Source organism: Somniosus microcephalus, chromosome 9 (assembly GCF_052327205.1).
Source record: "Somniosus microcephalus isolate GS21.2 chromosome 9, FLI_Smic_1.0, whole genome shotgun sequence".
In the NCBI taxonomy this organism is placed as follows: domain Eukaryota; kingdom Metazoa; phylum Chordata; class Chondrichthyes; order Squaliformes; family Somniosidae; genus Somniosus; species Somniosus microcephalus.
This window is the reverse complement of record NC_140995.1, coordinates 124,791,421-124,809,130: the sequence shown is the minus strand read 5'-3', so window position 1 is coordinate 124,809,130 and position 17,710 is coordinate 124,791,421. Positions and strand designations below refer to the sequence as shown.

Genomic DNA, 17,710 nt, shown 5'->3' with positions numbered 1-17,710 from the left:
TGCCAATTAAGCGGGCTGCTTTGTCCTGGATGGTGTTGAGCTTCTTGAGTGTTGTTGGAGCTGCACTCATCCAGGCAAGTGGAGAGTATTCCATCACACTCCTTGCTTGTGCCTTGTAGATGGTAGAAAGACTTTGGGGAGTCAGGAGGTGAGACACTCGCCGCAGAATACTTAGCCTCTGAGCTGCTCTTGTTGCCACAGTATTTATGTGACTGGTCCAGTTAAGTTTCTGGTCAATGGTGACCCTCAGGATGTTGATGGTGGGGGATTCGGTGATGGTAATGCCATTGAATGTCAAGGGGCAGTGTTTAGACTCTCGCTTGTTGGAGATAGTCATTGCCTGGCACTTCTGTGGCGCGAATGTTACTTACCACTTATCAGCCCAAGCCTAAATGTCGTCCAGGTCTTGTTGCATGCGGGCATGGACTGCTTCATTATCTGAGGAGTTGTGAACATCCCCATTTCTGACCTTGTGTTGGAGGGAAGGTCATTGATGAAGCAATTGAAGATGATTGGGCCTAGGACATGGCCCCATGCTGTGGCTCAGTTATGTAGATAAACCTGAGGGGCCGGGGCCTTTTGGGGTTCAGGTTCAACAGGAGGGTAATTGAGTTGTGGTAAATGATTAAAAAGGGTATGCAGCAGAATGGCTCTATTTCCATGTGTTAATTATAGTTTCTAATATTATTCATTTTAGCTGACAAATTTAACTTTTATTTTGGCCTAAATGTTATTTCTGTTTCCAGTAATAAAATTCTATTTATTATTCTATTAAGATAAAATCGAAAAGGTGACATAAGATTGAAAATGTGTTTTCAATTTGAGTTGCACACGTAGGGAATGTTTTAAATATTGACAATCCCAGTTTGATTAAACTATTTCAAACATTATTAGATGCTCTTGAGCGATGAACTGAACTGTTCTGCAGCATTCTTTAAATTTGTTCAGTCCCTGGGTGAGGTACTCTATTCCCAGGCAAACAATGTCCCCGAAAGAATCCCCGGTTCATAAAACTCATCCCCAAAGTGTACCCCTGGTCAGTGAGTGTACCCCCCTGAGCTGTCAGTTTATGGCTCTAAAGCTATCCCCCTCCCCTCTAATCATCGACCTCCCACACCCCAGATCGGACACACGGCCGGTTTCGCCCCCGCACCCGTCTCTTTTCCCCAACTGGCGAGTTGTCTCCGAGCGCCAAATCAGCCCTCGCAGCTGGCCAGCTGCGTGCTAATAAGGCCCGGCCACCTAAAGGGTCCGCTGCCCCGCCCGATTAGCACAGTAGGCAAACTCAGCCCCAGCAGCGCCAGCGAGTCCTCACGGTTGGTTTCTGATCCTTGTGTTGACCCCCAGAGCTTGAGTGTTAGAAATAAACTGACAAGATGACCGCTCTGACCTAATCCACTATCAACCTGTGCCATCCCACAGCTCATCCTTTCAACATCCAAATCTGGAACTGGAGATAAAGCTCCCACCTGAGACTGTCAGCGAATCCAGTGGGGTTTTCCATTGCCACTACAATAAAAAGGCTCATGAACAGAAGCAAATAGAGGGCTCGGTCACAGTCACAGGGGGCAGGCTAATCCTAGACAGTGAGTGGTGTGTGTGTGTATGGGCGGGGGAGGGGTCAGCATTAGGTGTGACTTCAGTCAGCTGGGGGGGTCAGTTGTGTCCTCAATCATGGGGGAGGAGGGGTTAGGTGTGACATCAGTCACTGGGGGTGGGGGCATGTCAGATGTGACCTGTGTCACGGGAAGGAGAGGTTAGGTGTGACCTCAGTCAGTGGGGGGTGGGGTCAGGTGTGACCTCAGTCATGGGGGAGTGGGGGTGAGTTGTGACCTCAATCATTGGGAAGGAGGGGGTTAGGTGTGACTTCAGACACTGGGGATGGGGGGGCAGGTGTGACCTCAGACACTGGTGGGGTCAGCGTCAGGTGTGACCCGTCATGGGGGCGGGGGGTGTCAGTTATGACGCACTAGGGGCGGGGGGTGTCAGTTATGACACACTGGGGGCGGGGGGTGTCAGTTATGACCTCAGTCCTGGGGGAGGGTCGTCATGTCAGGTGTCTGAATGTATTTCAATAGTGTGACATCACATCTGCAGAAATTATATGCACATTTGTAATGTACAGTATATGTGCAACTGTTAAAATCTAGGCTGCTAAAATGTTTTGCCTCGCTGCACTGTACAACTGACATTTGCCATCCTGGCTCCTTTGCAGCGCTCCCATTCTGTGTGTCCCCGGATTCGGTTTAGAAAATATGGTCACCATACGGTAGGTAGGGAACTCCAGCTTTCTGACCCAGCGATGATTAAAGGAACAGGATCGTGTGCGATATTTTTTGGAGGGACACTTGGAAGGTGATAGTCTGATGACTGTATCGGTGCCGTTTCCTGCTCTCGCCCTGAACTAGACAATTTCATTCACTTTGCCTCCAATTTCCACCCTTCCCTCACCTTCACTTGGTCCATCTCCGACTCTTCCCTTCCCTTCCTCAACTTCTCTGTCTCCATCTCTACAAGCTCAACATTCACTACAAGCCCACTGACTCCCACAGCTACCTGGACTACACTTCCTCCCACCCCGCCTCATGTAAGGACTATTCCATTCTCCCAGTTTCTCCGTCTCTGCCGCATCTGCTCCGACGATGCCACCTTCCACACCAGTGCTTCCGACATGTCTTCCTTTTTCTCAACCGAGGAATCCCCTCTACCGTGGTTGACACGGCCCTTGACCATGTCTGTTCTATCTCCCGCACTTCTGCCCTCACCCCTGCCCCTCCCTCCCAGAACCACGATAGGGTTCCCCTTGTCCTCACCAGCCTCCACATTCAACGGATCATCCTCCACCATTTCCGTCACCTCCAACGTGATCCCACCACCAAACGCATCTTCCCCTCCTCTCCCCGTTCAGCATTCTGTAGGGACTGCTCCCTCCGAGACACCCTAGTCCACTCCTCTATCACCCCCAGCACCCCTTCCCCCGGCACCTTCCCGTGCAAGCGCAGGAGATGCAACACCTGCCCTTATACCTTCCCCCTGTCCAGGGCTCCAAACACCCCTTCCAGGTGAAACAGCGATTTACTTGTACTTCTCGCAATCTAGTATACTGTATTCGCTGCTCACGATGTGGTCTCCTCTACATTGGGGAGACCAAACGCAGATTGGGTGACCGCTTTGTGGAACACCTCTGTTCAGTCCGTAAGGGTGACCCCGAGCTTCCGGTCACCTGTCATTTTAATTCACCGCTCCATTCCCACTCAGACCTCACCGTCCTTGGCCTCTTGCATTGTTCTATGTAAGCTCGAGGAACAGCACCTCATCTTCCGATTAGGCACTTTACAGCCTTCCGGACTCAATATCGAGTTCAACAATTTCAGATCATTACCTCGGCCCCTATCATTTTTTATCCACTTTTGGTTTGTGCCTTTTCCTCTCTCCCACATGGCAGCTGTCTTTCATTCTGCCAGCACATTTCACACTTCATCTAGAGCCATCCTTTGTCTCTTTACTTGTGCTATTACCATCCTGTCTCACCTTGAATATCTCTTAATATCTCTTCACCTCTCCCAGACCTTCCCTTTTGTTCTTTCATCCCCTCCCCCATTTCCCAGCCCCCAAACTTGCTTCTTAATCTGTTTCATTTCCTGATTTTTTCCTCAGTCCTGACGAAGGGTCTTCGACCTGAAACATTAAGTCCGTTTCTCTCTCCACAGATGTTGCCTGGCCTGCTGAGTTTTTCCAGCGGTTTCTGTTGTTATTTCGTTGGAGGTGATAGTGTTTGCATTATATTGCTGCTCTTGTTCTTCTTGGTGGTAGAAATTTTAAAAGAGGGTAGGTGCTGTTGAAGTAACCTTGGTAAGTTGCTGCAGTACATCTGGTAGATGGTACATACTATTGCCACAAAACACCAGCGGTGAAGGGATGGATAGAGACTCCAGTGGCAGGGTTACCCAGCCTACTACTCTGTCCCTAATGGTGTTGAGCTTTGAATGTTGTTACAACTACGCCATCCAGGCAAGCATAACCCTTCCCAATCTCCACACTGACCGTGCTGTTGACTAACAAGCAGTCTCTACAGTTGGTGTTTGCTGGCCCAGCAATCACACTACTGAACAGTTTCCCTCCAACCACGCTGATCTGCTCCTGACCACTGAGGATATTGTGCATATTTAATTCAAGTGTCAGGACTGAAAATACTAGATCGTGCATTATTATTGCTTGTTTTGTTTTATTTTCATCAGAATTAATCTGGTTAATATTTTTAAATTGTCTTTGACAGTTGGGGCGCCCACATGGTGTAGCCTTAGGCATAGAGGTTCACAGATTACAACTTACAAAATAGCATATGCTGCATAAAAAGTTTTAGTTAAAATAACTAAACTGTTTATTGATGATCACATTAGAAATGTGCTGAAATATGTTTTTCATGCAACTTGTGGAGAAAAAAATTAGTTCTTCCAACCCTGGGAAATTACACACTTTGACAAACCTTCAAATTAATTCATGATCCAACAGAATACATATTTCAATTCTAACATGTAAAAAATCCTGAGTCTATATTTTAGATTTATTATGTGCTTTCTCATATGGAAGATTCCACAAGGGAAGTCATTATCAACAACTTGGATTTTTCACAGATACAATTATGACTTTTCCACAAATTTAACTGAAATCTACAGATTCATTTGGATTTATTTACATATGTTAGAATCCTGATTGCTTCAAATTTGAAACATCCTCCAGCACAATGGCCTGCCACTTACTGATCTCACAACATGCCCTTCAGTGAAGTCAGTTAAAGCATCATCAATCTGTGGCAACAGCACTTGGACCAGGGAAATACTATATATGAGTTGTGTTTCAGGCACTCATGAATGAACAGTCTATTTTCAAATATCCAAATTTTGGACTAAGTAAACATATACAAATCAGATTGTTCATGAAGTTATTGTTTCTTTCAGGTGAGACGTCAAACTGAGGCCCCACCTGCCCTCTCAGATGGACGTAAAATATCCCTCAGCATTATTTTGAAGAGTAGGGAAGTTCACCCAGTGTCCTGGCCAACAAGTATCTCACAACCAACATCAGTAAAACAGATGATCTGGCCATTGATTTCACTGCTGTTTGTGGCAAACTGGCTGCCACATTTCCTACATTACAACAGTGACTGCCCTTCAAAAGGACTTCATTGGCTGTAAAGTGCTTTGGGATGTCTTGAGGTCATTAAAGGTGTTATATAAATGAAAGTTATTTCTTTAATAAAGCAGTCTGATGCATTTTATTATTACAATATGGTACTTTTTTATTGATAAGAGCACATACATAGGTATGAGCCTTTCCATCTTCACTGCTTCAGATTTCAAATACATATCTGCAGAATTTACCAGATTTCTCCATAGACTATGTCCACAAGTTGACCAATTAATGCAAATTGGCTAAGATTTAACCAGGGAAAGCAACAATCTGCAAAACCTCAACATTCTAATTTTAATAAAATATATCTATTGACTATCAAAATTTAAATAGTTTACGGTTAGTAATAAGTTGTCAAATGACATTGTATTTCATTTTTGCAGTGGTTTTATCAGTAAAAAAGATCAACATTAACTGGATGAAACAACAAAGTTCAATTGCTTACAGAATAGTACATCTGAATTTAAACGAAGATTTTAAAAAGTATTGCTAGGCAGTACTGATCAATGTTCATGTGGCATACTTTTCTTTTGCTCGTGTTATATGGAAACAATCACATTCTTAAGTGTTATAAACATTTGGAGACCAATACACACATATTTCAGGACATCCCACAATTACAGGAGGCGAAGCAAAAATAAAAATACACTGGTAAGAAATCAGTGGTCTATATCTTAGACTTGCTATTCTGCTCAAAAACCTATTGGGTCATAATTCAGCGATCACAGCTTCAAGAATCTAGAGTTTGAAAATGGAGAACAGGACTGTCCTCTGAGAAGTGAAGGGTGATAATTGAAGATTTGAATTATTTGAAAAGTAACTTACTCAATAAGACATCATTCATATTAAGAGAGAATGTTTTTGTTGTTAAAAAGGTATTACTAACAAAACAAAGCTAGTTAGGGGCATTTCAAAAGGTATACATCACATTAGCGGTGAGTTCTTTTGACTTTTATCTCGGATATGATTTTGGTCAAAAACACACTAGACAATTTGAGCAAAATTATATAAACAAAATGCAATAAAACTTGCAGAATGAAACAGTAAAAGCTGCCTTCAGCTTAAATAAAACATTAATTTGCATGGCATGGAGAAAATAATGAAAGGTATCACTAACAGAAAAGATTACATAATTTTGCATTTAGTATTAGGAACTATTTCTTGTGTGAACTACAATGTTCCAAATCAGTGGGACGAAGTGGATGATCCATTGAACATTACTGTAACAGTTCATTTTTCACTGAAGTAACGCAGAGTGTCATTCTGGGCATCATTAAAGAACAGGAGAGCAACTGCAGCACATTATTGGCAGTTCACAACCGTTCATCAACATTACTTACATAATTCAATGGAAAATACATACAAGAATAAAAAGTAGCCTTAAAGTAGGATTCGGTCTTTAAATACTAAACAATTTTTTACATCACAGCATTAGAACTTCTGACATTAAATGCTAGCCAAACTCTCTTATTGTGTTACTGGTAGAGCAACACCAGTGGAGACCTGGCTGGAAGGGTTGGCTGGAGAGGCACTGCTTGCTGGTTGTACTGGAGCTGCTGGTTCCACTTTACTTATATGAGTCACAAAGCGCAGTCGAAGTTTTAAAGCTGGCCTCAGTGTACAGATTATTTTTTCCACCTAGAAATACAGAGTAAAGACCTCTGAATATGGTGCTTGTAGGCAATATATAAGCTATGGTTTCAAAATTAAAACGTACGAGTTAATCAGTTGGCCAATGTTTTCATTGACAACTTATTGCCCAATAGCCCATCACTACTTTTTGACAATGGAGTGTTGCTTCTCAGAGTTTTCCTTGTAGTACCACAAAGACCAAGACTACCTCCAGCCCCATGACCTGTAAATAATGCAAGTTTCTAGGCAAATTGTTGTTGAGAGGGTGAAATACTAAGCTTATTGGTCTGATGTGTGTAACTCAGCAGCAACATAGAACAGATCTACTGTTGCGAGTTGGCATTTTTCTTGAATGAGGAGGCATCTCAGATTCCCTGAATCCTTTACTTGTCTGACTTCCATGCATAGGACTGCTACCAAAGATAGGTGAAAATAACTAAGCACATAATCCTTCTCTCTGCCAAATTTCATAACCTTACATTTCCCTGCATTAAACTGCATCTGGCATTTTTCCGTCCACTGATCGAGTTGGTCAAGATTTTTTGAATTTGTACGCATTAATATTCATCATTTGTCACTGCTCCCAATTTGGTATTCTCTGCAAATTTGGACACAGCTTCTTCCTCTAAATCATTTATAAAAATTATGAACAGCGGCCCCAACACTGAAGCTTGTGGCAGCTCACTGGTAACTGGCTGCCAACCTGATACCTGCCCATGCACTATCAACCATTTGCCAAACCATTTTTAATACATTCTCATCTATCCCATGGGCTTGGACCTTATGTAGTATCCTATTATGTAGTGTCAACCATGGTTTAGTTGGTAGCACTCTTGCCTCAGAGTCAGAAAGTTGTGGGTTTAAGTCCCACTCCAGAGACTTGAGCACAGCTAGGCTGACACTCCAGTGCAGTACTGAGTGAGTGTGCTTTTCGGATGAGAAATTAAACAGAGGCCCGTCTGCCAATCAGATGGACGTAAAAGATCCCATGGCACCATTTTGAAGAGGAGGGGAGTTATCCCCGGTGCTCCGGCCAATATTTATCCCTCAATCAACATCACTAAAAACAGATTATCTGGTTTGCCGTTTGAGAGATTGCTGTGCGCAGATTGGCTGCTGCCTTTCCTACATTACAACAGTGACTACACTTCAAAAGTACTTCATTAACTGTAAAGCACTTTGGGATGTCATTGGGTATATTCAAAACAGAAGTCGATAGATTTCTGACTAGTAAGGGCATCAAGGGATATGGCGATAGGGCCGGTGAATGGAGTTGAGGCAGAAGATCAGCCATGATCTCATTGAATGGCGGAGCAGGCTCGAAGGGCCAAATGGCCTACGGCTGCTCCTATTTCTTATGTTATGACCTGAGGTTGTGAAAGGTGCTATATAAATGCAAGTCTTTATTATGTGGGACACTGTCAATCCCTTCCAGAAATCCAGATAGATAAACATCCCCATGGTCTTTCATCTCCTCAAAGTCGTCCATAAATTAGACAAGCATGATCTCCTATTCCTAAAACCAAGCTGATTGCCTCGGATTAGCTCATGCCTTTCAAGTTGCTTCCTTATATTATCCTTCATAATACTTTCAAACACTTTCCTAAAAATGATAGTAAGGCTTACAGGTCTATAATTTGATGGTTCACCCTCGTCCCTTTTTTGATGATGGGAGTTCACATTTGCTATTTGCTAATCCTCTGGTATTGAATCCAGTGAACTCTGAAAAGTATCCATAAAAGGATTCGCAATCGTTTCAGCCAATTCCTTTCGAACCCTAGAGTGAAAATCATCAGGGTCAGGAGCCTTATCTACCCTGAGCTTTAATCGCCTCTCCAATAGATCCTCTCTTGTGGCTTTAACACTTTTCAGTCTACATCCACTTTTAAGCTGTACTCCCCAATTCTAGCACTTATCCAGCCATTTTTTTTGTGGTCACTAGAGAAATAATGGTGAAGTACTTCAGCAATTTTTCCACCTTTGGACGGCACTTCCCCATTGCCATTTTTTAAGTGGGCCAACTCTTCTTTGCACCCTTTGTTACTCCTGACATACCTGAAGAATGCTCAACTGTTCTGCTTTATGTTTTCCTCATGATCTCTCTTTGCAGCCCTTGTCAGTTTCTTGGCATTCTTAGCCTATCTTAATGGATCTCCCTACCGGGTTCTTTTCCTGAAAATTTAAAAACGTTGTATGCTTTGTTTCTCCCTAATGCCGTTCACAACTTTGTCAGCCAGCCAAAGTGGTAGTGCTCTTTTATTCTGTCCCTGATCTAGCTCAGCGATAAATTCTTCTGCATCTCAAAATTATCCCGTTGAAACTATTTCACTTTGCTTCCACACCTATTCCTTCCAGTATCTATTTCCATTTTACCATTCCAATGTTTTCCCTCATACCCTGAAAATCAGGCTTTAGCTTTTTAATTGGTTTCCTTTTGTTTTCTACCCGCATGTCTACCCTGAAAGTCAGAAGAATGTTTAGGAGATTTTATTCCGTAGTGTTGTTAGGATATGAAATGCCCCGCCAGAGAAGGGGCTGGAAGCAGAATACATAATGGGTTGAATATTCCGATCCCTACGGGTGTGTACTCGCTAATTTCAATGAATTTTAAAAAGGTGATAATAAAACTTTAAATACATTTTTTAAAAACCATGTTTTTGGGGTGATCTCCATTCATATATTTGACAGGTTTATCTGTCAAATGTATGAAGGGAGATTCCCATCTTTGATGGGCTCCCCATGGCCCATGTGATCCTAGGGACGCTTGCGAACCGCATGCGCCTCCGGGATACGTGGGACGCTTGCGAACCGCATGCGCTTCCGGGATACGTGGGCCCTGCGCACGTGGAGTTGGAGAGGCCCAGGATCGGAACTATACGCACCTCGGGAGCCCTCAGGTAAGTGCGTAGATTTTTTCCAGATCGGAGGCCTCCGCACATGGGAAGCCTCCGATCGGAAAATACGGCCCATTGACTTAAAAGTATTTGAAAAATATAATTTAAAAGGGCAACAGAAATGACAGTGAATGTAGCCAACGGTGGGGGTGGGATGGGAGGGGGGTGCACACAATCTTAAAATTAGAGTTAGGCCAGTTAGGAGTGAAATCAGGAAGAATTTATCCACCAAAGTAGTGGAAATCTGGAACTCGCCCTCAGAAGGCTGTGGATGCTGGATCAATTGAAATTTTCAAGACTGAGATTGCTAGATTTTTGTTAGGTAAGGGTATCATGGATATGGACAAATAGAGTTGAGGTACAGATCAGTCATGATCTAATTGAATGGCGGAACAGGCTCGAGGGGCCTACGCCTGTTCCTATGATCTTTCAAAGTGTAGGCAGAGGCCCAATGAACTGAATGGCCTCTTTCTGTACTATAAAATTCAATGATTAAGTTGCATTTAAATATCTGCTATTTATTGTTATTCCAGCCACTCAGTAATTTTATTTGGCTTCTCCGGAATATAAAACGTTTTCTACTGTAATGTACATTTTTTCAGCTCATTCATTTTTGGAACTTTGCCAAAACCACATTTTTGTAAAGATGTATATGACAGACATCTAATTTGACAGCTGCAACAAAATATCCAGAACTTAAAAGGATGAGACACAAGACTCCTTTCGTCTGAAACATTTGTTAACCATCAAAATTTCAAGATCACATTCTAGGATATGTTAGTTATGAAAAATGAACAGAATGACTGCCCATTAAAAATGAATGGTTACCAATTTTAGACACAAATATCCTCACCCGTTAAGTAAGGTTTCCTCTCTTTTTTTTCATGCACGGTCCCTTTAACTGGCTGCACAGCGCATTCAAATTTTTCCGCATGTGCGGTTTCTTCCATGTAAAAGCCGGTGAGCGGCCTGTGCGGGACCTCAAGACCACTGCGCGGCCAACAGCTTAGCGGGAACATTGCCGTTAAGGTCTTTATAATCTACTCACCTGATCCTTCACACTGTCTCCTGTAAACATATACTTTACATGGTATAGAAAATCACAAATAGGGTCCATATAGCTCAAGTGCTTGCTGTTTTGGTCTACATTCTGTAACATCTCGTAAAACGCTATGCCAATCTGCAGGAGATAAATATTAAAATTGATTAAATGTAATTTATTAGCGCCATCAAATCCAGGAGTTACACATCATTCACTTTAATAATTCAATGCAATAAACTGCTCTCACTAAAATAAAAACAGAAAATATTGGAAATACTCAACAGGTCTGCTCACATTTGGAAAGAAGAAACACAGGTGAACATTTTGGTGAGTTTTTGCCAAAGCCTAGTCCGGTATCACGAGTGTATTATAGTGAGGGAAAGATTTCATTAGTTGCAAACTACAATGAACACTCAACCTAACTTATTCTTGTCTCTTTGATCTTCACAGGTGCAAAGGTTCACAAAGGGATGAATAGAGCATTTTGTAACAAAACTCTATATAGGACTATATTTAGAGAGAGATGTAGCAGAGTACATTGTCTCAAAATTCAATTTGATCAAACTGTCATTCGAAAGTGATTAGCTGAAATGAAAACTGAGGGTAAATCCATCCCTTTCAGTTCCATACAAGGAAGTCTCCTTCCGGTTGATCAGCTTGTCAATTGCTCACAAGGGCTCTAACAAACTTTCAAAAGCATGGACAAACATGACATCTGTGCTTCCCAAAGAACTTAATGCTAGCAGAAGTACATTAAGAATAGAATCATAGAAAGCCTACAGCATAGGAGGCGGCCATTTGAACCGTCGAGCCCGCGCCGACTCTCCGCAAGAGCACTTCAGCTAGTCCCACTCCCCCGCCGTTTCCCTGTAGCCCTGCAATTTTTTTCCCTTCAGGTACTTATCCAATTCTCTTTTGAAAGCCAAGATTGAATCTGCCTCCACCACCCTTTCAGGCAGTGCATTCCAGATCATAACCACTCACTGCGTAAAAATCTTTTTCCTCATGTTGTCTATAGGTTCTTTTTCCAATCACCTTAAATCTGTGCCCTCTGGTTCTCGACCCTTCTGCCAATGGGAACAGTTTCCCTCTATCTACACCCATCATGATTTTGAACACCTCTATCAAATCTTCTCTCGACCTTCTCTGCTCGAAGGAGAACAACCCTAGCTTCTCCAGTCTATCCACGTAACTGAAGTCCCTCATCCCTGGAACCATTCTTGTAAATCTTTTCTGCACCCTCTAAGGCCTTCACATCCTTCCTAAAGTGCAATGCTCAGAATTGGACACAATACTCCAGTTGAGACCAAACCAGTGTTTTATAAAGGTTCATCATAACTTCCTTGCTTTTGTACTCTATACTTCTATTATTTATGAAGCCCAGGATCCCATATACTTTTTTAACCACTTTCTCAACCTGCCCTGCCACCTTCAACGATTTGTGCACATATACCCCAGGTCTCTGTTCATGCAACCCCTTTAGAATTGTACCCTTTAGTTTATATTGCCTCTCCTCATTCTTCCTACCAAAATGTATCACTTTGCACTTTTCTGCATTAAATTTCATCTGCCACGTGTCTGCCTAGTCCACCAGCCTATGTCCTCTTGAGGTCTATTGCTATCCTATGCACTGTTCTGTAATACTTTCAGATTGGAAGTATTACAGATGTCATCAGAAGCCATGAAGCTACTAAAAGAATGCAGGGTAGTCTCAATATTCCAACGGTATTTCGCGGTAGGTAGCACGGAGCATAATGTGACAACATTATGTGACAGGGCTACTTAAAAGGGAAAAAAAATGGCACACCTTTGGTACCATGCAGGAGAAAAAAATGGTTATTAGAAACATAAAGCATCCTTACAGAAGCCATCATTATTAGGATTAATAGTGGAAAAACAGTAAATGTAAATAATGGTGCATATAAGAACCCTGACAAATGAATGGCCACTTTGGAAAAGCCTCGCAGAGTAAAGAAAAGCAGCAGTGAACTTTACTCAGTCCTCCAAATGCCAAGAACAAATGAAAAACATGAATCATGCCATTTTGCACAGACAAAAAGCAGCTGAACCTACTGCTGCTGAAGCAAATGCCATTAGTCTGCAATCCCCCGATGAGGATTAAAATGCCTACCACTCCACGCAGAGAGAAAATTATTATCCAAACCTCCAACATCACCGCTGAGGCAGAAAACAGGAACTAAACACCACTCCAGCTGAATCAGAAAATGGGCACAGCACCCCCACCACACAGAAGGAGAAAATGGCAATTACATTCCCCCTTTCCTGAGGCAAAAAATTAATCACACGCTGGAACATCTCCGCAAACCCTGGCTAAAGCAAAATTAGCTCTTCTTTCCTCTACTCCTCCACCACTTCCTCTCTCTCTGTCCCTGCCCCTCCACATCATCTCTCATCTCTCTCTTCCTCCCTACCTTCTCGCCCCATTTCCACTTCTCTGCTCCATCCCTGCCTCTGCCCCACCCCCGCAGACCTCCACTTCCTCTTCTCCTTCTTTTCCCCTCCTCAATACCCCTTCCCATGTCCTCACCCGCTTCTCCCTTTCACTTTCTGCACCCCACCTCTCCTCTTCCTGTCTTCAACTACTCAGCTCTCTCTCTGCCTCCCCCACCCCTCTCCTCCTCCTTCCCCCACACCCAATCGCAGACCACCTCCCCTTTTCTCCCTCTCCATCATCCTCCTCCTCCCTCCATTTGCCTTCTCTCTTCTCCCCAGTCTTGGTTGTTACCTCCCTTTCCTCTAACTCTGCTTGACCTGAAAAGTGCCCTTGGTCTTGACTTTTCATGTGCAACACCATAGGAAACGAAATATAAAACAATAAATAGGGTGCCATGTGACAGCTGCGAGGATTCCAGTGATCCTACTGCTAAAACAAAGCAGAAATTTAGCACAACCAGTTAAGATTAAACTGGGAAGGTATTACTTCAAGAGATTGCTCTCCCAGAGGTTTAAATAGTATAGCATGGACAAAAGCAAACTTAGACAAACCAAGGTCTGTAGACTAGGCTTTAAACTAAAAGGAAAGGGGGGGGGGGTGAGGGGTCAGATGAGTGGAAATTTAGTAATCTAAAGAGAAAAGTCTAGGCAAAAGAGCAGTGTAGTGAATTGGGTAAAGATAAGCAGAGTGTGACAGGAAGGGGCAGAGAGTTTAAAGATAATAGTGCATCAGTGAATAAGGTGAAAGCAGGGAATAATGGTAAAAAGTTAAAACTAAAGGCTCTTTACCTGAATGCACGAAGCATTTGTAACAAGAGAGACAAATTAGTGGCACAAATAGAGATAAGTGGATTTGATCTAATAGCCATTACAGAGACACGGTTGCAAGGTGACCAATGTTGGGAACACCAAGAGTGAGAGTCCAGATGGCTGTGTTGCCAGGGTTCGGGACATCTGCTCTGGGCTGGACAGGAACTTGCAGTGAGAGGGGGAGGAGCCTGTGGTCGCGTTCCACGTAGGTACCGATGACACAGGTCGAACTAGGAAAGAGATTCTGCTGAGAGAGTATGAGCAGCAAGGGGCTAAATTAAAAAGCAGAACCTCAAGGGTAGTAATGTTTGCAGTATTACCTGAGCCACAAGCAAATTGGCATAGCGTAAATAAAATTAGAGAGATGAATGCGTGGCTCAAAGACTGGTGTGCGAGAAATGGGTTTCGAGTCCTGGGGCACTAGTACCAGTACTGGGGAAAGTGGGATCTGTGTCGTTGGGACGGTCTTCACCTGAACCGTGCTGGGACCAGTGTTCTGGCGAGTCATAGAACTAGGGCGGTAGAGAGGGCTTTAAACTAAATAGTTTGAGGAAGAGTGTGTTTGAAGACCAGGACCTCAAACCCAGCACTAAGCTTACGGTCTACAGAGCAGTAGTGATACCTGCCCTCCTGTATGCTTCCGAGACATCGACCATGTACAGCAGGCACCTTAAAACACTACAGGTACCACCAACACTGCCTCCGTAAGATCCTGCAAATCCATTGGCAGGGTAGGCACACCAACATCAGTGTTCTCGCTCAGGCCAACATCCCCAGCATCGAAGCTCTGACCACGCTCGATCAGCTCCATTGGACGGGCCACATTGTCCACATGCCCGATACGAGACTCCCAAAACAAGCGTGCTACTCGGAGCTCCGAGACGGTAAGAGAGCCCCAGGTGGGCAGAGGAAGCGCTTCAAGGACACCCTCAAAGCCTCCTTGAAAAAGTGCAACGTCCCCACCGACACCTGGGAATCCCTGACCCAAGACTGCACAAAGTGGAGGAGAAGCATCTGGGAAGGCGCCGAACACCGAGTCTCTTTGCCGGGAGCAAGTGGAAGCCAAGCGCAAACAGCGGAAGGAGTGCACGTTAACCCAAGCACCCCACCTACCCGCCTCTTCAACCACCGCCTGCCCCACCTGTGACAGAGACTGTAGGTCCCGCATTGGACTCAGTCACCGGAGAACTCATTTTTAGTGTGGAAGCAAGTCATCCTCGGTTCCGGGGGACTGCCCAAGAAGAAAAAGAAGTGGGAGCAAGGGATCAAATTTGGGAAGATGTGGTAAATCAAAGAGTAGAGACAAGGCTAGAGAGAAAGGTATTAATATGGGAAACGATAAACAGGCTGTGAAAGGAAGGGATAGAGAGTACAAATCTAAGAGTAAATCAACAGATAAGGCTAGAGGTTACAAAAATAATAAAAGAACAAAACTAAAGGCTCTGCATCTGAATGCACATAACATTCGAAACAAAACAGATGAACTGATAGCGCAAATAGAAATAAATAAGTACGATCTGAAAGCCATTGCAGAAACATGGCTGCAGGATGACATAGATTGGGGCCTGAATATTGAAGGGTACATGACATTTCGGAAGGGCAGGAAGCTAGGAAAAGATGGAGGGGTGGCTCTGTTAATTAATGATGGTAGTAGCACAATAGAGAGGGATGACCTAAGTTCAGGAAACCAGGATGTAGATGCGGTTTGGGTAGAGATGAGAAATGATAAAGGCAAGAAGTCACTTGTGGGAGTGGTGTACAGGCCCCCTAACAGTAACCACATGGTAGGATGGAGTATAAAGGAAGAAATAATGGGAGCTTGTCAGAAAGGTACGGCAATAATCATGGGGGATTTTAAACTACATATAGACTGGAAAAATCAGATGAGCAAAGGTAGCCTAGATGAGGTCATGGAATGTTTTTGGGATAGTTTCTTAGAACAGCACGTTCTGGAGCCAACCAGAGAGCAGGCTATACTAGACCTGGTATTGTGCAACGAGATGAGATTAATTAATGACCTTATAGTGAAGGCGCTCCTAGGTAGCAGCGAGCATAATGATTGAATTTTACATTCAGTTTGAGGGAGAGAAGAGTGGGTCCAAGACTAGTACTTTAAACTTAAATCAGGGCAATTATGAGGGCATGAAAGCAGAGCTAGTTAAAGTAAACTGGCAAATTAGGTCAAGGGATAGGTCAAGAGTTGCAGTGGCAGACATTTAAGGGGATATTTCAGAATACACAGCATATATACATTCCAACGAGAAAGAAAAATTCCAAGGGGAGGACCCAGCATCTGTGGTTAACTAAAAAAGTTAAAGATAGTATCAAACTTAAAGAAAAAGCATATAATTGCGCAAAGATGGGTGGCAGGTCAGAAGATTGGACAGAATATAAAAAACAGCAAAGAATGAATAAAAGATTAATAAGGAGAGAAAAATTACAAGTACGAGAGAAAGCTAGCTAGAAATATAAAAACAGATAGTAAGAGTGTCTATAGATATTTTAAAAAGAGTTAACAAAGTGAGCGTTGGTCCTACAGAAAGCGAGTCTGGGGAATTAATAATGGAAAATAAGGAGATGGCAGTTGAATTGAACAGGTATTTTGCATCAGTCTTCACTATAGAGGATACAAGTAACATCCCAGAAATAGCTGTAAAGCAGGAAATGGAAGGGAGGGAGGAACTCAGAAAATTATAATCACCAGGGAAGTGGTGCTGAACAAATTGTTGGAGCTGCGGGCTGACAAGTCCCCGGGTCCGGATGGACTTCATCCTAGGGCCTTAAAAGAAGTGGCTAGTGAGATAGTTGATGCGTTGGTTTTACTTTTCCAAAATTCCCTAGATTCGGGGATGGTTCCATTAAATTGAAAAATAGCGAATGTAACTCCTTTATTCAAAAAGGGAGGGAGACAGAAAGCAGGAAACTACAGGCCAGTTAGCTTAACATCCGTCATACGGGAGATGTTAGAAGCTATTATTAAAGACGTTATAGCAGGACACTTAGAAAAGTTCAAGGTAATCGGGCAGAGTCAACATGGTTTTGTGAAAGGGAAATCAGGTTTAACCAATTTATTGGAGTTCTTTGAGGAAGTAACATGTGCTGTGGATAAAGGGGAACCAGTGGATGTACTGTACTTAGATTTCCAGAAGGCATTTGATAAGGTGCCACATCAAAGGTTATTGTGGAAAATAAAAGCTCATGGTGTAGGGGGTAACATATTGGCATGGATAGAAGATTGGCTAGTTAACAGGAAACAGAGTAGTGTGGCGGAGCCACCATTGGGCTATGGACATTGTATATAATTCCTTTTTACAGCTCTGTTATATAGTCTGACGATGTACCTTTAAATGTATCTGTTACTGCACTCAGGCTTCATTCCTGTACTCTGCGTGATGACGTCATGACATCAGAGCTCGGAACCCTCTAGCAGTTCCAGACAGTTGGAGAGAGGGTCATAGCTTGGAACCTTCTAGCAGTTCCAGGCAGTTGGAGAAAGGTTTCCAAGCAGACCAGACACGTTTCCAGTTCATCCTGTAGTTGTTAACTTGCTTTGTTTGTTCATTAAAGTTTATTGTTTTGACTTAGTGAGTCGAACTCCATCTTTTGGTAAGGAACAGAGGTTCCTACAGTAGACATAAATGGGTCATTTTCTAGTTGGCAAGATGCAACGAGTGCTGGGGCCTCAGCT

General features: G+C 43.3%; 1 protein-coding gene across 5 annotated transcripts in view; it reads right to left on the bottom strand.

Annotated features, from left to right (window-relative positions):
- Positions 1-5,273: 5,273 nt before the first annotated feature.
- The window catches only part of med23 (mediator complex subunit 23), a 150,929-nt gene continuing 138,492 nt past the window's right edge, over positions 5,274-17,710 (bottom strand). For all 5 annotated transcript variants that reach the window (XM_085997124.1, XM_085997127.1, XM_085997125.1 and 2 more), the window contains 2 exons: positions 10,765-10,896; positions 5,274-6,828 (listed from right to left, as the gene is read on the bottom strand). In XM_085997124.1, coding sequence (XP_085853250.1) covers positions 6,658-6,828; positions 10,765-10,896 — 303 coding nt within the window. In that variant the 3' untranslated portion in view covers positions 5,274-6,657. The remainder of the gene's footprint in view (positions 6,829-10,764; positions 10,897-17,710) is intronic.